Here is a 27875-nt window from a genome sequence, read left to right on the forward strand (position 1 = left end):
AAATCTTGATTTACTGGAGAGTGTGAGTTACAGAATTGAGAAACAAAATAAATGTTGTAGTTTGTTTTATTTGGGATACAAAAAGTGCAAAGATTTCATCCTAATTACTTGATTTATTCAGACTAAAGATTTAAAAAGCTTTTTTTCAAATGTAAGAGCAAATTCCCTATAATCCCCATATAATGTACTGCATATGTTAGTTTATTCAGTGATGAAGTGACAGATGGCCGCGTCAGTAAAAGGCCTGGAGGACTGCTGGGAGAGAGAGCAGAAGGATGTAGGTGAGAGAGAAGGGCGAGAATGACTCTGCCCCGTCCAGAATAGATGGGATGTTGTAGATAGTATTAGTCAGGAAGTAGGTGAAGGGAGTGGTCTGGATGAAGACTGTGCTGTTGGCGAATGGGTTGATCTCACTGCCAGGGGCAATGGACAAAATTCCAGCCTGAACCCACATGTCGTTCATTCTGCACAGCAGAGGACTGCCGTCATCATCCTGAATGAGAGTTACAAATGTCATACTAAACATACAGTGGTACATTTCTCGGAAACATTATAATTGTACGAGGTAACTCAAATCTGAAAAATCAAACGACAAGCCTAAAGGACTGAAAAGGACTCTGCAAATACCTGCTGAACGTTCAAAGGCTCTGTGCAGATGTTGATGTGTGTGGTGTCTGAAGGATCACAGTTTACAATGGTGGTATGCAATTCCTCAAAAGGTAGATCTGCATAAGAAGAAAGAAAAACAGATTAGAAGGAAACAAACTTGAGATGTCATTGAATGTATTGACATAGAAAGCCTGAATAAATGATTATATAAACCCACATGTAAAAGCATTTGAGTTCCAACCAATTACTGAACATTGAGTACCAGGGCCAAAGCTTGGACTATACATGTCAACTGGTAAATTGCCAACTAGAGAAAACGGATGAGACAATTGCAGGAGTGCTACACCATTTCCTAAAATATCGTCGAAAAAGACATTTTCCACTTCAGCTGCCATTGGGCTGCTGGAGCAGTCCCATTGGACAACATTGAGGACGACTTCCCATCCATTCGTCCCCATGAATCTGAAAAATTAGATGTTGAATGTCAGCACACAAGTAACCAGTTTTTAGGCGACTGATTTCATATGAAATTAAGTTTTCCTAAAATGATTACCTGGCAAAGCAGCTAGCAGAGGTCATAACAAATAGGTCAGAAACCAAAGTTCCTACACACATTGGATTATTGTGATAAGTTACACTAGCCATCCATGGCCATAACCCTGCAGAGCCTCCACACACTGACGCTGGAGAGAAATAGAGAGAGGGGGAGGGGTAAATGTAGCTGAAGGGGAAGTGTAAGCAAGCTGTAAGACCGTTTCAGTGATGGATAATTTCATTTTGCTTTGCCATGGAAATGTTAAGAAACATACTTGGCGTAGGACAGGCCACATTCTCATCCTGCACAGGAGTAGGGGAGATAAAAGGGATGAAGCTCGCATTATTCGTGCCAACATGCTGAGAGATCCAGTCCTGGTATTTTGACACTCTGGCGTACACACCAGGGAGATTAGGCAGAGCACAACCTTGACCGAAACTCACAACGCCAGCTTGGATCCAACTAGAGCCCTGTTTGATGACTATTGGACCTCCAGAGTCACCCTGTACAGTGACAGAATCAAAAACCTCTCTTTTTTAACTGCTCTCTGAAATATGTAGTCAAATCATGTTGATGTCGATATACAAACATGAAGAATTATATCATAAAATGAAAAATTGATTTTATGAAATATTACTGAATTAAATGATCAGGTACAAGCATTGTACTCTTGATACCTGACAGGAATCTTTTCCACCTTCCAACGGTCCAGCGCACATCATGTTGTCTGTGATCGATCCTCCATAGAGGCAGTTACACTTACTATTTCCAACCATGGGCACATCCACCTCCTGTAGGATCTGAGGTGAAGGAAGGGGTACTGCGAAACAGTGAATGAGAAAAACTCATCATTATCATTCAAAACAGGCAGCGATTATATGCATGTATGCTGACAGATAAAAAGAATAATAATAAAAAAAAGTCTATATAGTTTTTACTTTACTTTTACATCAAGTTAAATGACGTGAAAATGAGAAATGCTTCCTTGTCAACAAGCTAAAATAATTTGTTTTTATATTTTATATTATCTTAGTTAAATTTAATTTTATATCCAGTAATGATGTAATGTGTAATAAAGTTTAGTGAGTCTCAAAAGTTGATAATGTTTCAGTAATCACATGCTATTATGTTACAACTTTAACAAAATCCAGCTCTTTTAAGTTCTACAAAATTTAGTTTATTCATTTTTAAACTTTTTGTCTTGATTTTAAGAATAAAATAACGTTGACTGAAAAAACGAAATGTAGTTTTTCATCTAGTTACCAAGAAAATATTTCTCCTTTTCATTTAGCTTAAATTAAAATGAAAGTTCATCAAAACTATATAACAAAAATGTAACTAAAGCTTTAACTAAAATGAAAATGAAAAAGAAAATCTAAAAATAAAGACTAATTCAAACTAATAAAAACTAGTTACTTGATACTAAAATAACACTGATTTAAACAATGCATTTGGTTTCATTAAATGCTTCTCATATTTAAAAAATATATTTAAACTGTGCAATAGAGCTTGGCAATCTCCAGCATTTAATTTGTGTTTTAGTCACCATGGTTTGCCAATACGTCCTATATGGCACAAATAGACATAGATACTGTATGTATAGATGCCCCATTCAACCGCTCCAGACACGCAGATGCGGTCGCCATCTTGGAACAGTCAACTTGACGTCATTCACCGTACTGTAGGTTTCGCACAGAGCCCTTGAGCCGTTCTGTGCAGGATTGTGTCATCTTTCGAATATTCAGTGATCACTATGGTAAATGATGTCAAGTTGACCATTGCAATATGGCGGACGGCTTACGTAAAGTGACCCATAGAAACAGTCGCTAATGAGGCATCTACGTTTACATGTCTATGCAAATAGAAGCAGTCGTAGAACTACAATACTCCAAATTCAACTATTGCAGCTATTCAAATTTTGCTAAATTCATTGCAAAATTCAAATTCAACTAATTCAACTATTTCAACTAATTGCTAACTTTATGCAAAAGAGGCAAAAAATGTTGGGTTTAAATGTATTATATTCACAAACTGGTATGTAGGCATTGGGGTTTGGAAATAATAATTTTCTTTTTATTACGTAGGATAGTAGAGAGCAGTCAGGAATGAACTGGGACAGAGAGAGGGGAGGGGAGCTGCGCTATATGTCGCCACTATGCTATTGGCTCCAATGGAAAGAAAGCTTGAACGGTCATATCATCATCAAGTTAGGTTTCATCTGGCCATGTATCGAAAGCAAACAGACTGTACATCCTGTATATTATATAGACATGCCCCCAAAGAATCAGACCTTAAGTGTCTTGTGGCACCAAGTGGCAAGCATGAACAAAATATTGCTTCTTACCGAAAGAATAAATGTCTCCCCAACCTGTGACCCACATCGTGTCACTGTTGAACGTGCTTCCCTCTGCTGCCAGACAGACTGGTCGGATGTAATCAGTGAAGGTCACAGGTGAGGAGAGACGCAGCAGAGCCATGTCATTGTTATGAGGGAGGTTGTTGTATTCTGGGTGAAGTATGACTTGCGAGACGTTTCTGGAGGCCTCGTTTGGATTGGGTAGTTCTTGACTCTGTCGACCCAGGTACACGGTATAGATTGTAGGATCAGGGTGGCTAAAAGGAGAACATGACCAAGTGTTTATCAAAATATTTATCAAGGTGAAGGAAACATGTTATTGAAGATATTTACCTTGGAAAGCAGTGAGCCGCTGACAGAACCCATTCATTGTTGATGAGTGATCCGCCACAGAAATGTCTCCCATACTTGTGAAGGCTGACCTGCCATGGCCAAGCGCCAGCAGACGCATTCGTTCCCCCCACAATTTTGGTGTTGAGAGGCGCGCTGCCACACGCTTCAAACAAAAGAGGGAAAAGACCATTACACTGACGCTCTCAGAAAAAGGTGAAGATGTTGCTTAGTAAATTATATTATTATGTGATGAAAAAATATTTACCAAAAGATTGGCAGTCACACTCTGGAGGAGATGGCACAAGATCAAATGTTAAAGAAGACAACAGATATTCACCAATACCATCAAGTAGCTGAGGTAGTACATGTGAGACTCATATTATCTGCTTACTAAGTAATATTTGTAATCTCAGGTATGGATTGCAAGAAAAATATTATAATGTCTATTAAAATACATTAAAAAAAAGACCTATTTGAGAAAATCTTTCTAATTTAGAAATGGACACTATTAATTAATGTATGTTATTAATATATTAATTAATGCATTTTATATATTATTTTTTAATCAATAATAATAATAAATAAAAAAATGGTACATTGTTTTTTCTACATGACCTTATTCTACATCTCTAATCCTACCCAATACCTAAACTTAACAACTACCTTACTAACTATTAATAAACAGCAAAGTAGGAATTTATTGAGGGAAAAGTCGTAGTTAATAGTGAATAAGTGTTCCCCATTCTAAAGTGTTACCCAACATTTATTATTTATTATTATTAATAATAATATTATTAAGAATATTATGTAAAGATGAAGGCATTTACCTTTGGTTAGGAGAGTGATCACAAAGACCAAACTCAGTGTCGAGAACATCTTCATCTTTCTGATTTCTCTGCTGACTCTGAACTTATATATCCCCTAGATCCTTACGTCTACACCTCTCCTGATTTTCCTATTGAAGCTGAGTTGCTTTGGTCACACCTACACAATGAAATCAACAACCCTTATGCAACAGAGATGATGAAAAATGAAAAATATTCAAACAAAGATTCTGTCATATTAAATGGACAAACTTGATTAACAACATACCATGAGCTTTTCATAAAGCACGTTTTGACTGTGTTATATACATGTCAGGTTGTCACATTGACAGGTTTTATGTATCTGCTTCAGAACAGATTAACTTTAAGAAACAAAACTAAATTATATTAATCTGTACTGTTCAGTTCAGTGTATCAGTATTTTGAATAATGAAGTTTATTGCTCTCAGTTTCTTTGAGCTTTCCAAACACAATGTTGATATCAATGTACTATATTATAATTCATGAATATATCAAATGCAAAATGTCATTTTGAAATGCCAATGTTCACTTTGAATTTGTCTCTGTAGATATAAAAAAATCTACATGTTTCCATATTTGTTTGACAAGGAAACTGGTTTCCCACGTTTTCAAAGCAAGTCACGCAAAACGAAAAGCGCAAAACTATGCAACATCATAATAGATGCTGAAATGAAAAGGTGTGTTCTCTTCATTTTTCCAGTGTTATTTCAGTCTGTTTAAAATGAACATAAAGGCCTTTGTACTTTATGTGTACCAAAGTGCAAAGCTAAAAAAGACAAGCAATACCAATTAAATGAATATTTCATGTCATCAAAAAGGTTTCTTATATAACAATGATATCTGCATGGATACAATGTCAGCTAATAGCCTATAAAAACATAAACGTATATAATATTTAATATTTATATTTTATAATAAAATATAATATTTCATTTCGTACACTAGAGAAGGCTTGATTAGTTTTCTAAGTTTTGGTTTATACCTTTTAGTAAGTTTCAAGTGTTTTAAGCACTATATAATGTTTTATTGGGCCTTTCTTTTTTTGCTTTTTGGAAAATTAACAACAAGGTTTGTGGATCATTCTTAATAAAAATGAACAACATGAGCAGACAACACTCCTCGTGTTGTCTTTTTTGGACATATTGTTTGTGGTTATCTGTGCTTGATCAATCAAAGATCTTCCTAACCCACCCCAGTTCACTAGAGTAAAACCAGTATAAAATATACACTGACAATGTATAAAATAAATGTTGAAACAGTAAATTCAAACACCCAACAATTCAACAATCAGTGTATTTTTGGCAGGCGTGCAATTTAAGGGTGAGTTAAGAAAATTAACCAGCCACACATATATTCTATATTATTATACAACTGTATTTTAAAATAAAAAAAATATTTAGTCTGCATGACAATTATTTTGCTTTTTTCATGCATGTAAAAGTGCAGGTCACTTAAGGGAAGATGCACTGCCCCGGTGAAACTGCACCTGCCATGAAAATGTAAATATTGATCTGTTTCTTGTGTTGTTTTGGTGTCATAACATGCGAGGAGTATCACATTACAGTTCTGGAGAAAAGAAAAAAACTTCAGGCATGCTAGATGAATGAATGATACATTTCAAAATTTCCCACAGAAATGATGACATGCATATCTCAACACATTATCTTTAGCATGTCTTTGATTTGATTTTAAACCCTGACCAAATAAATATAATGTAATTGTTATTATTTATTTAATTATAAATACAATATATATATATATATATATATATATATATATATATATATTATTGTTTTATGTATCGCTAAAGAATATCAAGGAATATTAATCAACACAGGCTTTTTTTTCGGTCAAGCTGTTTATACTGAGCCTGAAAGCTTTATTCTGTACCAATCCCTGTTCATTTTGAATACAGAGCAAGCACATAGACCATTATCTGAACTCTTTGAGAAGATGCATACGTGAAATGAGCACAGTGAATGGTATACTGTACATGTGACATGTTGGCTTGTTAGTTGAAGGTGATGATGGAATTGGGTGAGGTGGAACAATAGAAAGTTTTGCTTTTTATGTTTGATTCGTGCTGAACATGCTATGTCTAACCTGGCATAATACTGGGTTAAAGTTGTGGATTCAGGGGTGGGAAGCAGTAGTGTTTTGCCCTAAAATTACCACAGCACCTGAGCAAACTCTCACTACTGCATTTACTCTAATGACCACAATAGACTTATTTGAGGAAAGAAGTTCAAGAGACTATATGAAAACAGCAATGTTTAGCTGAACAGATATGGTTAACTAAGTTTTGAGATTTAAGTTAACTTAGCAGACAAACCTTTAAATTAATTTTTCATGTTTGCATTCACTGTAGCAGCAGGGCATGGTTAGAATAGTGTAAAATCTCCCAAATCACTTAAAAAAATAATGAATTTGTCTGTGCCTAGACATTTTCCAAAACTACAAAAGATTATTTCCTTTCAAATATATATATGTATATATACAGTCATGTGAAAAAGTTAGGACACCCTATTGAATTCCATGGTTTTCTGTATCAGGACATAATTAAAATTATCTGGTCCTTGGCAAGTCTTAAAATTTGGAAAATAAATCCTCAGATGAACAACATCACATGACATATCGCATCATGTCTTTATTTTTTTTTTATAAAAATAAAGCCAAGATGGAAAAGCTATGTATGACAAAGTTAGGACACTCTGATTCAATCAGTTGCCTGTAGATCCACTTTAGCAACAATAACTTGAATTAATCCTTTTCTGTATGACTTTAGCAGTCTCTCACATCATTCTGGAGGAATTTTGGCCCACTCTTCTTTACAACGTTGCTCCAGTTTATTGAGGTTTGTGTGCATTTGTTTATACACAACTCTCAATAGAATTTCAGTCAGGATGAGGTCTGGACTATGACTGGGCTATTGCAACACCTTGATTCTTTTCTTTTCAGACGTTCTGTTGTAGATTTGCTGGTGTACTTGGGATCATTGTCCTGTTGCATGATTCAATTTTGGTCAAGCTTTAGCTGCCGTACTCATGTCCTCACATTTGATTCTACAATACTTTGGTATACAGAGGAGTTCATGATAGACTCAATAGCCGTGTTTCCACTGTCGGGCCAAAAGCGGGCATGCTAGTGCATGCCAGGGCCAGTCACATTTCCACTGCATTTCCATTTCCGACTGCTTGAAGAAATCAGACGTCAGCTTCTCATTCTCTATCACAATCATGTATTTTTTAGTAGCATATTTTATCTGTCATAGCCTAAGTCTCGTCTCATCTACGCTCTGCATATGTCATAAAAATATAATAATTTTTTTTGTTCGGGAGCTCCCTCTGCTACTCAGGTCGTATTTTTGATGTAAAAAAAGAAATATAGAAATGATCATTCTTTCTAAATGTGATGTATACTGTGATTAAACAGAAACAGACTCGACTGAATAATAGGGTATGTGTCCTAATTCTTTTGTGAAATAACTGTTCATATGCTTTATTTCTGTGTGACTAAATTTCAATCCTGATAAATTAATTAATTATGATCAATGTATCACTTATTATTGTAAAACATTGATGCTTTTGGATTTAAATCTTTAACAAAACATGCAAACACACGGCCGCTATTTAACATATTTGTTTTGTGGTCGTGCTAGTTCCAGTGACTTATTTCTTATTAGTTTTCTGATAGCTTCTCTTTGTTGGTGAAATGATGGGGTTGTGTGACATTGTTCCAGAGAGGCGTGTAAAGGGCGGGTTTTAGTGAAGCACAGCGGAGCTTCTGGCCTGACGGTGGAAACGCATCGTAATTTTGGACTCGAGATTTTTTGGTCCGAGGCTATTAGCCCCGCCCAGCCCGTTTAAAGCACTGACTCGCACTGGCCTGACAGTGGAAAAGCTGTTTGTGTTCGATGCAATAATCAAGCATGAGCTGAATCAATCTGTGACTTTATTTACAGGCCTCAGCACCAACTGCACGTGAAACCGCACCACAGCGTCACCACAGGATACAGGCTATATATGGCATTTCACCATGTAACATCTTTAAAGAATTGCCACACTTCATAAAGAACTACCTCCCTCAATTAACAACCCCAACTCCCAACATGAACACAAAATTACAAACTTAACCCTTTAACGCGTACGATCACACCGGTGTGATTAGTCTTGGCTGGTCCCAGGAGCGTACGATCACACTGGTGTGATTAGAACGTTCAGTGCATCACGTCATCAACTGCTGAATTCAAATCTGCTTTCTGGCGCGGAGCCAGATCAGACGCGCGAGCGCTTGTCATATTATCACTTATTCAGTGTTTTCAACCATATAATGCTTATTTTAGATTTGAGACATTTAAATATACATAAGTACTAGTAAAACCATACATTTATAGTTTGTAAAATATGCACTGATGTCTATGGAAGCAGCAATAATGATCCTTACAAATATAATCTGATGACATTTTTTATTGATATCATATACAGATTGTGTAGATAACTTTAAAAGTTTACTCTGCTCTTCTCCCAGTTTACCGGAGACTTACTTTAACGTGTTTCGGGAGGAGAGGATGAATTTACGTGTTATAAATCCCACAGCTGGGATTCAGCGCGAGCAAACATGGCGGCGCCCATCACCCGGTATAGATCAACTAACACGGTCAATATAAAAGTGTTTAAACAACCAAATACATTTACTTGCACATATTTCAGAATCGGAATATCAGATATTTCATAATATAGTGAGTATGTTTGTGAATATTAATATTAGAAAAAGGAAAAACGAAATAAAAGCAATCCATGTGTCATGCAGCGCTACCAGGGCTGCAGTGTGTCACATGACAAGCATGACGCGTCGCCATGGAAACAATAAGGCTATAAATTCTAAAATAACGGTCGCCTAAAAAAACTCACGCCGGGGGCTCAGCTAGAATATTTTAAACTCACGTGCGAAAGGGTTAATTTATGTTTCTTTAATACTACTAACTGAACTGCATTACTCATGTGCTAGTCTAATACTAAGTAGAACTCACAAGTCAAGTCTCTGTGGTGGTTGTGATAGACGGCCGCTGCGAGTAATGATCGGGTTCCCAGTATGGCCAGTACTCGCGCACCGAGAGCGACACATCTTCTTTGCGCTCTGGCCAGCCAGTTAGCACGATCTTTGCAAGCTCCTGCAATGCGTTGTCAGCTTTTGTCTCATTTACAATTTTAAGGAGACTGGCGTTAGTCACGTTGGGGTGTAGTGCTTGATCTATGAATGAGAACACAGCCTCGGAGCTGTCCACGGTGCTCACAGCATATTGTAGGAGTCCAGGCTCATTGGGCACCTGCTTATTAAGCGCTGCTCTGCTCAGCGTATCACTTATGTACATCTCAGGGCCAGGCTTGTACACAACATTCAGGTTGTAGTTTTGCAGCTGCAACATCATGCTTTGGAGACGTTTGGGAGCACTCAGGAGTGATTTCTTAAAAATCGTCACAAGGGGCTTATGGTCGGTTTCAGCTGTGATTGTCTCCCTGCCATACAGATAGTGATGAAACCTCTGACATGCGAATATTATGCTCAAGCATTCTTTCTCGATTTGGGCATAGTTTTGTTCAATACGAGTAATGATCGGGTTCCCAGTGGTGACGGTTTGTTAGCCACTGTCAGTCTTCGTTCCTGAACTTGCTTTGGCTCACACTCTCTGATGTCCGATGTGTCGTCCTCTCTGATTGCCGTTTCACTGTAGCTGGCCACTGTGCCCTGGCTGCTCTCCTTTATCCCTGCCTCTTGGTGATTAAACTGGTCGGAACGCTCAGCCCTCCGCAAATCCACCTGATTGCACCTGTATAATGTGCCATCCACATTCACAACATAAGACCGCAGATCACCTTTCCTAAACACTGGCCTCTCCGCCACCGGCCCGTGCGGTCTCCAGGATGGGGTTTCATTCTGATGTGCTCGCCGACATTAAGCTCTGGGAGGTCTTTGGGTCTCGCGTCGTAATGGAATTTAGTCATGCGCCGTTTCCACCTCAGTTTCTCCGACACTCCCTCTACCACCTTGGGAAAAAGCAAACTGTTTGCCATGGGAAGTCCCGTCCTAAGTCTACGGGACATCTCGCCTCTCATATTAGGCCAGAACAGTGTTTCCTTCACCTGTCTGTAACAGGCCTCTCTTCCAATATGAGTGGCATGAATGCGAGTCAGCATTTCTGTTCTCAGTGCTTTCGGTATAATAACGCACTGACCTCTGAATAGCACACCCTTCTGAATGTTCAGTTCATCTCTGAATGGCCAGTACTCGCGCACCGAGAGCGACACATCTTCTTTGCGCTCTGGCCAGCCAGTTAGCACGATCTTTGCAAGCTCCTGCAATGCGTCGTCAGCTTTTGTCTCATTTACAATTTTAAGGAGACTGGCGTTAGTCACGTTGGGGTGTAGTGCTTGATCTATGAATGAGAACACAGCCTCGGAGCTGTCCACGGTGCTCACAGCATATTGTAGGAGTCCAGGCTCATTGGGCACCTGCTTATTAAGCGCTGCTCTGCTCAGCGTATCACTTATGTACATCTCAGGGCCAGGCTTGTACACAACATTCAGGTTGTAGTTTTGCAGCTGCAACATCATGCTTTGGAGACGTTTGGGAGCACTCAGGAGTGATTTCTTAAAAATCGTCACAAGGGGCTTATGGTCGGTTTCAGCTGTGATTGTCTTCCTGCCATACAGATAGTGATGAAACCTGTGACATGCGAATATTATGCTCAAGCATTCTTTCTCGATTTGGGCATAGTTTTGTTCAATACGAGTGAGCGCCCGAGAGGCAAATGCCACAGGTTGCCCCTGCTGAAGTAGACAGCAGTCCAGGCCGTTCTGGCAGGCGTCGCTTTGAATTGTCACTGGCTTGTCAATGTTGTAGTACTTCAAAACGGGCATGTCCGTAATCATGCGTTTTATTTCTTGAACCGCCTCGTCATGCTTGGGAAGCCAGTGCCACGCAATGCCTTTGTCCAGCAGCCTGCGAAGCAGCTCACACACATCTGAGAGCCGTGGGAGAAATTTGGCCAGATATGTCACAAATCCGATGAATCGTTGAACAGCCTTCAGCCTTCTGGGTCGATCCGTAAGCCTTCCGCTGATAATATGTGCCCATGAAAGTGCACCGCTTTCAGTTTGAATTGCAACTTTTTCTCGCTCAGTCAGAGTATTACAGCTCTGCAGCGTTCCATAAGTGCGCAGAGATTTTTTTTCAAGATCCAACTCAGCTTCTGTGTCCGAGTCACCACAACCAACAACCAGTATGTCAACCCAGTGGCGAGCAGTGACTTTTTTAACCGGGTATGCTGAGTGCTAAGATTAAGGACACACTCAAAGAGGAAAACACCGTGGCAGGTGTCGATTTAAAAGTATGCCCATTCCTACCTTCTTCTGTCGTTTCAGATTTATCCACAGTTATTCGAATGCTAGAAAACAGCTGATTTTCCAAGTAAACCCGCCAAATAAAGTTTACAGGTAGTTACGTTATGATACGTAATATTCAGAGCGTGGGGAGATGGGGGATTCCCCCGGTCTATACGTCTCTGCATCAACTGAATGATTTTATTTTTTTATTTTTTTATTCCCAGTGAATAGGAGTTAAAACTCCCACCCAGATGACAATAATAGACCATGCAAAATACCAAAAAATAAATAAATAAATAAAAAATAAAATAATAATAATATCTTTAAAACGTTGCAAACAACAATAAAATCACAGAAGGGCTTTAACTGTAAGCAACACAAGTATACGGAAAGGTATTGTTTCCTATTTTTTCCTGATGTTTGTTATTATTTCAAATTTTATATACATTTTTATAAACTTTTATTTATTTATTTACTACTTAGGCATGTTGACAATAACGTCTTCAACATTGTCTATGACCAGATATGTTTTTAGTGGACTTTCAAAATTTGCTTTGCTTGAGAAAGCATGAAAAATACAGTTATGATGTTTTTTTCATGTGATTTCGTTAGGTTAGTTTTGCATCAAACACAATGTAATTTTCGGCAGTCGAGATCTGGCAGCAACAGCGCATTTTTCCGCTTGGGTGAGCGCTTCGCGGACAGCTTACCTCAATCATGAAAACAGCCGTCTACCGGCAAATCACTGAGAACATGCTACAATCCTGACGAGTCATAGCCACAGAGCGGAGGCGCCAAAGCTGCGGAGAATCCGCTTACCCGGAAGCTTCCGTCACTCACGTAGATTTACAGAAAAATTACCATTGTTTTCAAATAAATAATTTTACATACTTATTCCCAACACTTTATTAAGCTTTAAGTCACATCTCAAATGACAAGGGATCAACTTATAATCATGTTTATATTCATTAGCCCGTGAACTCATTCTCTCAGACGGCCTGGGTATGCGGCGCATTCGCAGCTTATATGGACGGAACGCCACTGTGTCAACCGCGATGGGCTCTATGCCTCGGAGTACCATTAGCAGCTCGTGTTGCTTGCATTGATAGATCTCAGGTGCCACGAGACGCCGAAAGGCAGTTTACACCATCTCATCCGCCCCCATGGCGTCCAGAAAGTTGTCATTAAACTGCTCTCATTGTCCAGTCTACAGTGTAAAAAGGCATTACGAACGTCTGCCAGCGTGAATAGACGTGCTTTGGGTAGTTTATACAGAATGTCCTCAAGTGTTGGCATGTGGTAATGTGATCTTTGTAGCGCTTGATTCAGGTGTTTTGGATCTATACATATCCTTAGTTTGTCTGGCTTGGCTATGACTACCATGTTGCTGATCCAAGGAGTAGGTTCAGTGACAGATGTGATGTGTCCAGCTCTAATGTACTTATTGAGCTGTTCTTTTACTCTGGTTTTCAAGGCCACCGGTACGTTCCGTGGTGTGCACTGCACTGGTGACACGCTGCTGTCGAGCACAAATCGAATCTCTCCCGGGACAGATTCAACTGGGTCATTAAACACATTGTTTTGTGAGAGGCGTGTCAGGGCATGCAACAAGTCTCCTCCGGGATGGTAAATTTCATGAGTCCTAGCCGCTGACATGTGACCCGAAAGTAGTGGCTCTTGATCGGCTTCTACCACTTCGAAGACTAATTTGTGTTTGGTGTCCTTTACAGTGCATTCTGTGTGAAATCTCCCCAGGGAAGGCATTGTGGCACCAGAATACAATTTCAGTCTTGTTGCACTCGGCTGCAGGGGGCTTTCAGGATCCAGTTTCTCTTTGATTATTCGGCTCATAATGTTACAAGTTACTCCCGTGTCTAGCTGACAGGCCTGCTTTTTTTTAAGTGTCAGGTTAACGAACCATCTTGGACCTGGGGACTTTACGGTGTCAATGCATTCCTTAGCAGTGAAAAGCCAACCTTCACTGTAGGGTCCTTGCTCATCATGAACATCATCCATCATTACAGTGACTCTGCCTGCCCTGTCGGCTCTCTGTCGGGCTCTACACACCTTGGCAAAATGATTCAATACACCACATGATCGACACGTCTTCCCATATGCGGGACACTGCTCTCTGCCTTTTTTGTGACCGCCCACACAATACTTGCAACACACAGTCCTGAGCGTTTGCCCATTGTTCATTTCCCCATCCTGGCGTCTCAGTCTCTGTGCCTGTGCGACGTTAACACTGTCACTGATTGTGTTGTTGATTGCTTTTACACGTTGCTCCGTCGCTTCTTCCAATCGGCATATTTCCACACTCTGTGAAAAAGTCAGCTCACGTTCATGCAATAGGTGCCACCTGGTGTTCTCATTAGCAATGCCCAGGACAAATCTATAACAAATCATTTCATCTTTGAGTTCCCTGTACTCGCAGGTTGACGCTCGTTCCCGCAGCCTCGTGAGAAAACTGTCAATAGGCTCGTCCACTTCTTGCTTGCAACACCCGAACATGTACCTTTCGTAGAGCACATTTTTCGCAGGCTTGAATTAGTCTCCTGGGGCATCAAGTATGGCTTTAGGATCTTTCGTTTGTTCCTCGCTCAACACAATATTGTGACTGTATATATGTCGACATTCGTTGCCCATTAAGTGCTGCAGTGCTGCCGCTCTCACCTCTTTGGACTTCTCAATTAATCCCGTGGCTAGTTCATAGTCCTCGAATTCTGCTCTGAAATTATCCCAATTTTTTGATATATCCCCAGACATCCGCATGCCCTCGGGTGCGGGAATACTGTTCATGGCCATTTTCAGAATTTAGCGCCTACTTCTGACACCATGTTTGTGTTTGATGCAATAATCAAGCATGAGCTGAATCAGTCTGTGACTTTATTTACAGGCCTCAGTGCCAACTGCGCGTGAACCCACACCACAGCGTCACCACAGGATACAGGCTATATATGGCATTTCACCGTGTAACAAAAGCGGCTATTGACTGTGAGGTGCCCAGGTCCTGTGGCTACAAAACAAGCTCAAAATCATTAGCCCTCCACCAGCATGACTTTTGCTATGAGGTGTTTGTGCTGATATACTCTTTAAGTTTTCACCAAACGTGGCACTGTGCATTATGGCCAAACATCTCCACTTTGTTCAAAGGACGTTGTTCTAGAAGTCTCATGCAAGGGCGTAGAATTAGGGGGGGATGCCAGTGACATGTCCCAACCAATATCCAGCGACTACCAAATTGTCCCTAGCAATAATTTTGATCAAACAATTAGCCAGAGTGAATATGCTGTCCAGGGGGCCCAGAAACCGTAGCGGCTCTGTATGTTTTTGTAATTTCGGATGCATCTGAAATATGTCATAACATTGATATTACCTGATAAGCTGAAGTTAACACACTAGAAAACTGTGCGCATTCAAGGACGCGCATTTAATACATGGGCGGAGTAATAAGAATGTAAGGCAGCGCCGCGTCTAACGCTCACATCGCACCAAGCTCATCAAGACAGCAGTCTATTATTATTGTTCTATTATGTCTCCACCAATGTCAAAAGTAAACCTACGCCCTTGATCTCATGGTTTGTTCAGATGCAACTTTGCAAACCTAAACTGCTGCCATGCTTTTTTAGATAGAAGAGGCTTTCTTCTGGCAAGCCTTGCAAACATGCCATACTTGTCCAATTTTTTCTAATTGTACTGCCTGTAACTTTATATTTTATCATATTAACTGAGGGCTGTAGAGTCTGCGGTGTAGTTCTTGGGTTGTCTGCCATTTCTCTGAGTGTTACACGGTCTGATCTTGGGATGAATTTGCTGGGACATCCACTCCTGGTGTCTGTTTTTAATGTCTTCAACTTGTGAATAATCTTCCTCACATAGAATGATGGACTTCAAATTGTTTGGAAATGGCCGTGTTACTCTTCCCAGACTGATGACAGCAACAATTGCTTCTTCAGGATTATTTCTGATATCTTTTCTCTTTGGCATTGTGTTAACACACACCTGAAGGCTTCAGAGCAGCAAACTGCCAAAACTTCTGCTTTTATAGGTGTGCTCATACTTGCTGATGATGATCAGTTAATCAAAGGCATTTGATTAGCAGTGCCTGACTTCTACTTAATTCCTATGTTAATAGTAAGGGTGTCCTAACTTTGTCACACATGGCTTTTCCATTTTTGTTAAACAAATAATGACACGGTGCAATATGTCATGTGTAGGTTTTATTTTTTTCAAAATTTAAGACCTGGCAAGGACCAGATATTTTTTTTATTATGTCCTGATACAGAAAACCATGGAATTTAACAGGGTGTCCTAACTTTTTTTTTTTACATGATTGTGTGTATATAATACACTTTTTGCCCCCTTCCTGCTTTTCCATTTTTGCATAGTTGTCACACTTGAATGACTCAGATCATCAAACAAATTTTTATATTTCACAGAGATAACCCGAGTAAATACAAAATGCAGTTTTGAAATAATGATTTCATTTATTAAGGGAAAAAAGCTGCCCAAACCTGCCTGGCCCTATGTGAAAAAGTAATTGCCCCCTAAATCTAAAAACTGGTTGTACCACCCTTTGCAGCAACAACTGCAATTATGTATTTGTGATTTTTTGATGGAGTACAGAATTCATGGTTTCATCAATTATGACAAATCATCCAGGTCCTGAAGCTGCAAAGGAGCCACAGACCACCACACTACCACCACCATGTTTGACTGTTGGTATGATCTTCTTTTTATGAAATGCTGTGTTGGTTTTACGCCAGATGTAACGGGAAACACACCTTCCAAAAAGTTAAACTTTTGTCTCATCAGTCCACAGAATATTTGCCCAAAAATCTTGGGGATTATCAAGATATTTTTTGGCAAATGTGAGACGAGCCTTGGTGTTCTTTTTGGTCAGCAATGGCTTTTGCCTTGGAACTCTCCCATGGATGCTGTTTTTGCCCAGTCTCTTTCTTATTGTTGAATCACGAACACTGACCTTAATTGAGGCAAGTGAGGCCTGCAGTTCTTTAGATGTTGTTCTGGGTTCTTTTATGACCTCCTGGATGAGTCGTTATTGCGCTCTTGGAGTCATTTTGGAAGGCCGGCCACTCCTGGGAAGGTTCACCACTGTTCCAAGTTTTGGGATTTTGGATAATGGCTCTGACCATGGTTTGCTGGAGTCCTAAAGCCTTAGAAATGGCTTTATAACCCTTTCCAGACTGATACATGTCAGCTATTTTGTTTCTCATCTGTTCTTGAATTTCTTTAGATCGCAGCATGATGTGTTGCTCTTTAAGCATGCTTCACTTTGTCAGACAGGTTCAACAGGTCTGGCAGTAATCAGGCCTGGGTGTGGCTAGTGAAATTTAACTCAGCTTTCTAAAATAATGTGTTTAATCACAGTTCTTTCATGATTAAACAGGAGGGGGCAATTAATTTTTCACACAGGGCCAGGCAGGTTTGGACAGCTTTTTTCCCTTAATAAATGAAATCATCATTTAAAAACTGAATTTTGTATTTACTTGCATTGTCGTTGTGTAATATTAAAATTTGTTTGATGATCTGAATCTTTTAAGGGTGACAAATAATAAAATAATAAAAAATTAAAAAAAACAGGAAGGGGCAAAACCTTTTCACAGCATTGTGTATATATATATATATATATATATATATATATATATATATATATATGTATATATATATAATTTAGACAAATGTATTTGTCTAATAATTTAAACAAAACAAAACATTCATTTGAGTTGAAATTGTTATAGCTTACTTCTAGAGATTGCAGTGAAAAATGACTGAATGAATAAAACTGAAAATATAGGTTAAGATGAATTTTAAAAGTGTGCCCCTTAAAAGTACTAGTGGCCCCTGCCTGGACCTTGAACTTTGCTTTTCTTTGGTGTATGGATTCCTTTTTTCTTTTTGTATTTTTTTCAATTGATTGTATCTATGCACCAAATATTTTACTCAATTGGCGCAGAATGTTTTCATATTTCTTAATTTATGTGCCATGCCATTCCAACTTTATCACTTTTTTTTCTGCTGTAGAACTCAAAAGAAGAAGATGTCCTGAAAGATGTTGGTATCTTCTTTTGTGTTCTCCAGAAGGAAGAAAACACTACAGGTTTGGAACGATAGTAAATGATGACAGAATTTCCTCTTTTTTTGTTTTCTTTTTTTTACTTAATTATCCCTCAACACAACTTAACTCGGGAATAACATGAGATCACAGTCTGCTTTTCACCTGTTGATTGGATGTTAACCAGTGTTACAACAATCCACAACATACTGTAGATGTTGATGTTAAGCTATTATTATTGCATTGACATTATAGACTGTGGCAAAAAAGGCTTCTCTCTCTCTTTTTTTTTTTTGTTTGTTTGTTGTTTTTGAAGCCATTATAGATCAGGCTGAACTTTCAGCCTCTATCAGTTTGTACAGTATACACACGTGGTCAGGATTGTTGGTACCCTTGGTAAATCAAAGAAGGCTGTGAAAATAAATGTGCATTGTTAATATTTTTTAAAAATCACAAAAATCTAAGCTTTCATTGGAGAATAAGAATTTAAAATGGGGGATATCATTATGAAATAAATGTTTTTTTCTCAAATACATGTTGGACACAATTATTGGCACCCCTAGAAATTCTTATGAGTAAAATATTTCTGAAATATATTCCCATTCATATTCTCAATTTTGAGAACACCAGAGTGATTATGAACATAAAATTATCCAGCTATGGCTTCCTGTTCCACAGAAATGTAAATAGGAGGGAAAACAAAGCCCAAATTCCCTTGATCATCCATCACAATGAGAAAAGCCAAAGAATATATTTCTGATGTGCAGCAAAAGGTAATTGAGCTTCACAAATTAGTGAAGTGGCTTTAAGAAAAGAGCCAGAGCAGTGAAAATTCCCATTTCCACCATAAGGGCAATAATTAAACATTTCCAATCAACATAAAATGTTATGAATCTGCCTGGAAGAGGACGTGTGTCTATATCGTCCTAATGCACGGTGAGAAAAATAGTTTGAGTGGCTAAAGACTGTCCAAGGACCACAGCTGGAGAATTGCAGAAAATAGTTGAGTCTCGGGGTCAGAAAACCTTTAAAAAGACTGTCAAGCAGCACCTACATCACCACATGTTGTTTGGGAGGGTTTCAAGAAAAATTCTCCTAGCTCATCCAAAAACAAACTCCAGCATATTCAGTTATCATACATGGCTGCAACTTCAAATGGGACTGGCTTCTATGGTCAGATGAAACTAAAAAATGAGCTTTTTAGCAGCAAAGACTCAAGATGGGTTTGGTGAACACAGGGATAAAAAGCACCCCATGTGTACAATGAAATATACTGCTGTATTTTTGATGTTGTGGGCCTATATTTCTGCTGGAGGTCCTGGACATCTTGTTTAGACACGTGGCATCATGGATTCTATCAAATACCAACAGATAAAAAAATCAATAAGTGACTGACTCTGTTAGAAATCTTATAATGGGCCATGTTTGGATCTTCCAACCGTACAATAATCCAAACAAACACAAACCTCAAAAACAACACAAAAATGGGTCATTGAGCACAAAACCAAGCTCTGCTATGGCCATTCCAGTCCTCTGACCTGAATCCTGTAGAAAATGAGTGGTGAACTGAAGAGAAGAAGCACCAACATGGAGCTGTGAATTTAAAGGGTCTGGAGTGATTCTGGATGAAGGAATAGTCTCTGATCTCGTCAGGTGTTCTCTAACCTCTTCAGGCATTATAGGAGAAAACTCCTGTACTATTTTGGCAAATGGAGGTTTCAGAAAGTATTGAATAAAAGGGTAGGGTTAATTGACCTTATACACGGTTACTTCCTGGTTGTAGATAAGCCAGCTCAGTCAAGTGTACTGTGCCGTAAGAGGAGCGTCCTTTGCTCGGTTTCTCTACATAATCTGTTCACAATTAATAGAAAAGTTTTGTTTGTCTAAAATGACCAAACGTCCACCTATTCTGTTTCAGGAATGACAAAATGCATTCATTTTGAACGAATCTTTAATGTGACTCGGGAAGAACGAGTCGTCTCAGGGAGTGATTTATGGAGTCAATTTAATGCCGCATATATATGCAAAAGAAAATAAAGTTTTGCAAAAGAAAATAAGTTTTGCAAAGAAAAATAAAGAATTGCAAAAGAAAATGCCAATTTTAGTAAAAGTCAATGACTGTAAGACTTGGATATTTTTAATTGAAAATATATTATGTAGCCTATTTGAAAAACAGCCATGGGTAAAATTACCCCGTGGTGGTGTTAATATAATAATTTAATAATGTATTTTTTTTTAATAAAATATTAATAAATACATCTCTGATAATCCCAGGTTGCTATGGTCACGCTGGTTTGTTTACCCATTAATATCTCGTGGCCACGAGAAATTTGAACCTTCATTTTTTTTTTTTAAACTTCCAGTGCCAGTCATTTCTTAATTTATGCCAGGAGTTATGTAAATGAAAAACGAAGTCGAGATGGATATGAAGCTTGAGTCTTAGACCTTTTTAATGATGTATAGTTTGTGAAGTTAATTGCATTCTTTTACATTAAAACTAGCAGTAACTCTGAACTAATGTAAACAAAGAGCGCTGTGCACAGGTTAAGAGATTTTAAACAAGCACTATTAATGCACATTTAGTTAACCAGATGAAACAATACACATTTTAATGCTATAAAAGTGTGCACACATTGAGAGAAATAAACAGCAGATGTTCATATTAACAACTTATTTAACTTGAGCAAACGCTGCTAATACACATATACATTTGTTAATAAAATGAAAACATGCATGTTTTAAAGCTAGTGAATAAAAGGAAACGATCCACCCGCATGCCTCTGCTCAATGACGTGCCTGAATCAGCTGTGATCTGCGTCTCGGGCCGATGACGTCACTTCCAGGGAGGCATGCCCAGGCCTGTTGGACACGCCCCCGTCCCCTGACTCCACCCCCATGTCAAAACAGCGCCACAAAGTGAGACACGCAGAAACGTGAAGCGCAAAGGGAAAACGGTATCGCAAACTCAAACTTGACTGAAACGCAAAATAAAAGCTGCATTGCAAATAAATTAGTAGATATGGCCATGGAAAATATGTATTGCAAAATCATTGCTTTTGCTCTGTTTTATTTATCTATTTTGCAATTCTTTATTTTTATTTGCAAAACTTATTTTCTTTTTGCAATACTTCATTTTCTTTTGCAATTCTTCATTTTTCTTTGCAAAACTTATTTTCTTTTGCAAAACTTTATTTTCTTTTGCATATATATGCGGCATTAAATTGACTCCATAGTGATTCGTTCAGTCGCGCATGCGCGACATCCTATAGGTTCTGTACTGGAATTAGTTCACCTGTTTCGAGTCTTCGGGTTTGAGTCGTTCGTTCATCACGTGAGAGCCTCATACACTAACCTATGCCGTCAGAGCCGGAAAGAGAATTGATTAGTTCACCTGTTTCGAATCATCGGGTTTGAGTCGTTCGTTCTTTTGTCACGTGACCACTTGCCGGATCAGTAAAATACTATAAAGTAAAACTGTATGTTAGATCATATTTATCAAAATATGTGTAATAAGCATTTTCCTAGAAATAAAAATGGTCTGTTCATTTCTGTCACTATGTTTTTGTTACTCTTTCTTGAGGATCTGTGTTATTTTATAAATAAATAAAACCCTGTTATAAATAAAATATTGATTGATTTGTCCTTTCACTCTCTTTGTCTAATAAACATATAATATAACTATATAATAAAAAAATCCAAGCCTAAAATTACAAAGCACTTATAGTTTGTTCATTTTTACTCCAATTTTGACTTTGCTGGTATAATTGTTTTTCCTAGGCAGACTTGACATATTGGTCTAATATTTGTATAAGAAGATTGGTCAAAAAGGACACAATGACATAAAGTGAAAGCAAATAACATTTTGAATATGAATGATTAATGTTAGTTTAAAATATTAAGGTTATGATCTGGCTCTGTGGCTTTAGTATATTTTAATTTTCTTGTATTTTTTATTTAAATTGTTTTAATTCATTTTGGAATAGTTATCCTCTTTGCTAAAGCTTTTTCTGGCACAAAAATAAACAATAAAAAAACAATTCAAGAGTGTGTACACAGTGTTAATGTCTATAGTGTCATATGTTACAAAAGTATAACACTATAGTCTAATCTAAAGGGTTAACTCAAAAGACATAAATACAACAAGGTATTGTATTTTATGAAGATTAGACTCCAAAAAAAATAAAAAAATAAAATTAAAGCATAACCAACTCTTTATTATCTTTATTACTACATTCAGTATTATGGAAAATAACCATTGTGACAGAGATTAAAAGCAATAATTTGAGACCAGAAATGCATCACATAACTGTACGAGTAAATAATAATAATAATGACTAATAATAATAATAATAATGCACCCGTTTGTAAGGAAGGTTGTAAATTAACTAATTTCTCTGCCCAAAGCTGTCACGTCACGTGACAAAAGAACGAACGACTCAAACCCGATGATTCGAAACAGGTGAACTAATCAATTCTCTTTCCGGCTCTGACGGCATTGGTTAGTGTATGAGGCTGTCACGTGATGAACGAACGACTCAAACCCGAATGCTTGTCAGATAAGAGGTGAGGTGAGCTAATCAAGACCCAGGTAAACGATGAATTAATCTTTTCTGTTTCTTATAGCATTATAGTTTGTTTGTAGTGTGATCAACGTTTGCATAAGTAGTAGATGTGTTAAGGAAGTAGCACGTAACATTTTAATTATATTTTGCTAAAATGAACGAAATGACTCGAAAAAAGATTCGTTCATTTTGCTGAACGAGACTCAAAGGTCCGAGTCAGTAAAATGATCCGAACTTCCCATCACTACCTGACGAGCCGATGTCAAAATAAAGCTGTGCATTAGGTGATTCAGACTAAATGATTCAGGTCTGTGTTGGGTAAAACTTAAACGTTTTAGCTTAGTTATTTAAATTAAATCTAAACATTTAAAAATATGGAATGCATTATTTATTTACCAACTCATTTCATTTGTATTTGACTATAGCTATTTAAATAATTCAGCATTATAGGCTGTGACTTTGTGACTTCCTGCACTTGCTATACTTTATACTTCAGTGCGACAAAGTACTAAATTTGTTATAATATTTATTTCATAATAAATCAAAAGACGTGAAAAACTAAGTTGAAATGGCAGCTGCAGCCAATGAGTGATCATATAGTATAGTATACTGCGCCAGCTCTTGGTTATAAATGTAATTTCATTTTCATCTTAAAAAGTCTATTTTTCGCCGAGACACGTTTTTAGCGTATTCATGTCCTCTTCATAATGAAAACTGAACCTTTAATAATGGGAATTTTACCACACAGAGTTGAGAAATAATAAATGCCTTAACATTTTCTAAGATTTTAAATGTGTTCATGGCTTTGAAGGTAAGATATTGATTATCGAGAATACCATTAAGACGTCGTTTAAGACATTAGCCTAACTGCCTAAACGATTAAGATAGTGTTTGTTTGTCAGTTATACTTACGTGGGTACTTTCCTGGGATTACCAGACTCTGCATATAAAATTATATGTTCTTTAATAACATGAAACTGTATGTTAAGTCCGCAATCATTATTTACGGTGTTGCAATTATTTTATTTCTCAGTTTCTGATAAGAATGAGGCAGGAGATGTTTCTGTGAGAGTCTCTAGCACATATAAAATGAGTTTCACCGGAAGATTACAAACTGGCTTATCTTTATCCGGAAGTTCTAAATAGCGCTCCGTGCATATGGTCAGTTGTGTCCAATGTGTATTAGAGAAAAACATTTATTTCATAATGATATTTCCCCCCCATTTTAAATTCTTATTATCAAATGAAAGGTTAGATTTTTGTGATTTTTTAAAATACGGTAATAGATCAAAAGGATTAACAATGCAGATTTAGGTCCCACTTTATATTAGGTGGCCTTAACTACAATGTACTTACATTTAAATGAATCATTTGATACAATGCACTTATTGTGTACATACAGGTTTTTACATTGTACTTATATTTTAAAAAATACCTGTATGTAGTTACATCTGTAATTACATCAATAATTATTCTGTTGACCCATCCCTTACACCTTAACCCACCCTTAAACCTACCCATACCACCAAACTTGTCCCTAACCTTACCCATATCCCACCTCAATAGCAGTAAAAGTGTTTTGCAATACAATAAGTACATCATACTTATTTCTTGATGTAAGTACATAGTAGTTAAGGCCACCTAATATAAAGTGTGACCCAGATTTATTTCCACAGCCTTCTTTGATCATATTTACCATGGGTACCAACAATTCTGACCACGTGTGTATAGAACAGGTTGTGCTGATTATCATGACACCATTTCCCCCTGCTGGTAGATGTTGTAGCTACACCATCTGGTGTACACATCTTCCTGCATTGCTGGGCATTCAAGAGTAAATGTGTCTTTTGACTATTTTATTTTATTTATGGAGGGCTTTTACTGTAACTTGTGATTACTGCCATGGTTCCCTAAGATGGCAGATTTTGGTGTACTTCCTAGGGTCAAGCTGAGCAGCTGCATTTCATATGAATAGGAATGCTAACAGACAGTTTTCTCCAGGCAATATAACTAATCAGTTATAACATCTGAACTTCAAGCTTTTTTTCCTGCACAACCAGAGGTCGCCTTTGGACTTTGTGTGAGTTTTATATATATATATATAAGGGCTGGGAGATTTGGCAAAAAATGTAAATCTCAATTGTTTTTACAGCGTTTGACTGATTTTCGATTTTTTTTTTTTTTTTTTCCATTTTTAACTAAACTTGAAAATGTAACTACAACATGATTCAAGTAACTTTTTCTTTACTAACCCTCTAGTTTAAGAAAATTCCATTCCAAGTGCACCACACATGAAGTTGTCAACATGATGTAAATGTTAAACAAATCACTTGTTAAATACCTTTGCAGAAAAGATGCATGAAGTACAACTACATATTCTACAAACGTGTCTTAATACATATTCAGAAATAATACGAGGAAATCGTATTAAAAAAAAACTCAAAAGTCAAGGTAATTCAAATTCAAAATGACAGGTAGCCTATAGCCTAACACAAGTAGACACAGGTATAACACAAGTACTTTTATTAACTATAAATGTTCTGTAAAAACAACAGCAGCTTTCAGCCTGTCACCATGATGCAAAGATGAACATATATAAATAAATATATATAAATATATATATATATATATATATATATATATATATATATATATATATGTAGGGCTGCACGATATATCGTTTCAGCATCGATATCGCGATATGCACATCCGCGATAACGTAGTCACATCGCAGGATGTGCGATTTTTAGTATACTGACCGTTATATTTATACTGATCGTTTTCGCGACAGCTGTCGCATCACGCCACCCCGCGACGCACTGTCTTCACTGGACGCGAAAAACGACCGTTGCAAATCCTTTGAACTTTGTGTCAGTAAGTCATAAAAAGAATGAGGGATTTACTCGCAAGGATTTGCGGTGTTGCGCCCAAGCGGCAACCTCCCGCTCCCTCTAGTGAAACCAACACGGAAGTGACTAAAACTGCAGTTCATCGACTGGCCGCTGGAGGCTGGCTCCAAAAGGGAGTCAATCACATAGACTCCCCATGTTAAAATGCCCAACTTTACAGCAGAAAAAAACATGTTTACAGCCTGGTACAAAAAATTATTTTGGTCTATATAGCTAATTTTGCCCTTCGTGACAACTGTGAGGGGGGTGAATTTTTTTTATAACTCATCCGTTTAAATTATATTAAGCCTTAAAGTTCTGCATAATTAAGGGCGTGGCCACTTGAGTGACAGGTGGACTGCCGCGAGCTCTGCTGCTCCAGAGTGTGAAACTCGCTAGTGCGAAACTTAGAAAACTGGCTTTAAAGATTTGTATTTGTACAGAAAAAAATAATTATAGGTAGGACACTGGGAATCTGGCAATTAGATGTTTTAATCGTTATTGCTTACAGTGCTTTGTTATATGGAGCAGTTTGTTAGATCGCGGTCTCTCTCATTCAAAATATAAAGCACTGTTTATTTATTTTATATCTTTGTTCTATTATATTTATCTATGTTTGTAATTTGTTCATTTTTCTATGCTGATTTACTCATCTACAATATTTTTTTTCCAAATAGAGCTTTTCAAGTCATCTGGAGTTTTTTTTTTTTTCATTTATTTTTTTTCATATCGCAATATATATCGCAGAAATACAAAATATCGCAATGTGAGTTTTTTCCAATATCGTGCAGCCCTAATATACAGTATATGTGTGTGTGGATGCTATTTATATACTGAAAAACAGCTTGCCATACATGCAGTGAATAACACTAAACTCATATTCCTGCTGTTCTTGTTCAGTGCATCTCCAAATCACATTAATTAATTATATATGCAAATGACAACAATCAGCACCGTTTTTATGAAGCTAAACTAATGAAGCACAATATAAAAAAGTGGATAAATCACCTGCTGTGCTAGCAGTGCCATAAAGCTTAATTCCTTCAAAGGTTTGAGGTCATTGCTGATTAAACAACTCAGTGTCTCTTAAGGCAAATATTGATTGTCCAATGCAAGGGTTGTCCAATTTAGCATTACAAGGAACTACACTTCTACTTCAGAGCCCACTATATGATATGGGTGTTATTTGCCTCATAAAACTAGAGGCAAACATATTACTGTGATAAGTAAATATATAAAACCCCAAAATACCAAAGAGATGCACATATACCCCAGACAAATCACAAACACGGTGAAATTTACTGAACAATTAATTCAGTAAAAATATGAACTCTGAACCATAACTAACAGTGGCAGCAGCAGCATAAATTAGAGTTTTAAAAAAAGCATAAAAATCCAGTAAAATGTAAGGCAATTATCATTTTTTGAAAATAGTTACCACAAAATTATTATATAATTATTGCAAAATAAAAGCTGCAATGCATGCTGGGAACTTGCAAAATATTGTTCAACATAAAAATTGTTTGTTCAGTTGATTGAATTTGGAAAGTCAGGACAACATTTCAACAAAATTGAACAAGTACTGTACTTGTATATCTAAGTTAGGTTTAAATCGTCTTTTGTTAGCAACATCTTTAGGGTATTCTCATTCAAAATAATGAAGTGACCACTATTATTATTTTTTAATTCAAGCTTCTTTTTTACATTTGGGGGAAAAAAAAAACAGAGTACCATCTCATAAAGATCACACAAATACTGTTCTTCCTCAAATTAGCTTCCTCCTTGGCATTGTGGATTTCTGATTATCTTGAAACAGAAAACTTAACAAAAAAGAAAATATATTGTTACAAAAACCTTGATGTCATACCTTATTTTAGCTGCCCGCTCAGATGTCCAAACTACACTTTAAGTACACATTCTGTCTGTCTGTTACAGTATCGGTCTGATTAACCCATATTGTACATTTAAATATTGCCCATATTTACATTTAATATTATCAACACTATATAAATATAGCATGTATTGTATTGTATTTACCTTAAACACAAGCCCTGAATTCCGTTGTATTGTTTTATATTTAAGCAATATCACATGCTATTTTTTCCCCGTATAGGCACAAGGCCACACACAGAGTTCAGGTGATCACAGCCAGTGATATTCAGAGAAAAAGCAGGATTGTTGGAGATTGTTGATTTTGCTCAGTAGTTCAATAAACAAGAAGTTAATAATAATTATTTTGCATTTTAGGCACAATACAATTGCTGTAATTGCTGCTAATTGATGTACAAT

At 37.4% G+C, this 27875-nt stretch overlaps 1 protein-coding gene across 2 annotated transcripts; it reads right to left on the minus strand.

Annotated features, from left to right (window-relative positions):
• Window positions 1–52: 52 nt before the first annotated feature.
• zgc:165423 (uncharacterized protein LOC100101646 homolog) lies at window positions 53–27536 on the minus strand. Of its 2 annotated transcripts, XM_058770318.1 has the most exons (11): window positions 27454–27536; window positions 4661–4817; window positions 4099–4119; window positions 3834–3996; window positions 3489–3757; window positions 1822–1964; window positions 1419–1647; window positions 1163–1292; window positions 827–1071; window positions 628–725; window positions 53–493 (listed from the first exon to the last, which is right to left on the minus strand). In XM_058770318.1, exons 2-11 carry the CDS (start codon window positions 4713–4715, stop codon window positions 233–235), a joined length of 1614 nt encoding a protein of 537 aa, XP_058626301.1. In that variant the 5' UTR covers window positions 4716–4817; window positions 27454–27536; the 3' UTR covers window positions 53–232. The 2 variants fall into 2 exon arrangements, with proteins under 2 accessions (XP_058626301.1, XP_058626303.1); XM_058770320.1 differs by lacking the exon at window positions 27454–27536 and having other exon boundaries at window positions 4661–4903.
• Between the last annotated feature and the right edge of the window lie 339 nt (window positions 27537–27875).

Source organism: Onychostoma macrolepis, chromosome 03, assembly GCF_012432095.1.
Source record: "Onychostoma macrolepis isolate SWU-2019 chromosome 03, ASM1243209v1, whole genome shotgun sequence".
NCBI lineage: Eukaryota > Metazoa > Chordata > Actinopteri > Cypriniformes > Cyprinidae > Onychostoma > Onychostoma macrolepis.

Bases quoted from the DNA above. Each gene is read 5' to 3' on its own strand.
- zgc:165423 (XM_058770318.1), bottom strand. From the start codon at position 4,715: ATGAAGATGTTCTCGACACTGAGTTTGGTCTTTGTGATCACTCTCCTA. The intron at 4,120-4,660 runs GTAAATGCCTTC...CATCTCCTCCAG, and splicing joins GATCACTCTCCTAACCAAAG to AGTGTGACTGCCAATCTTTT. The intron at 3,758-3,833 runs GTAAATATCTTC...TTCTCCTTTTAG, and splicing joins GCGGCTCACTGCTTTCCAAG to CCACCCTGATCCTACAATCT.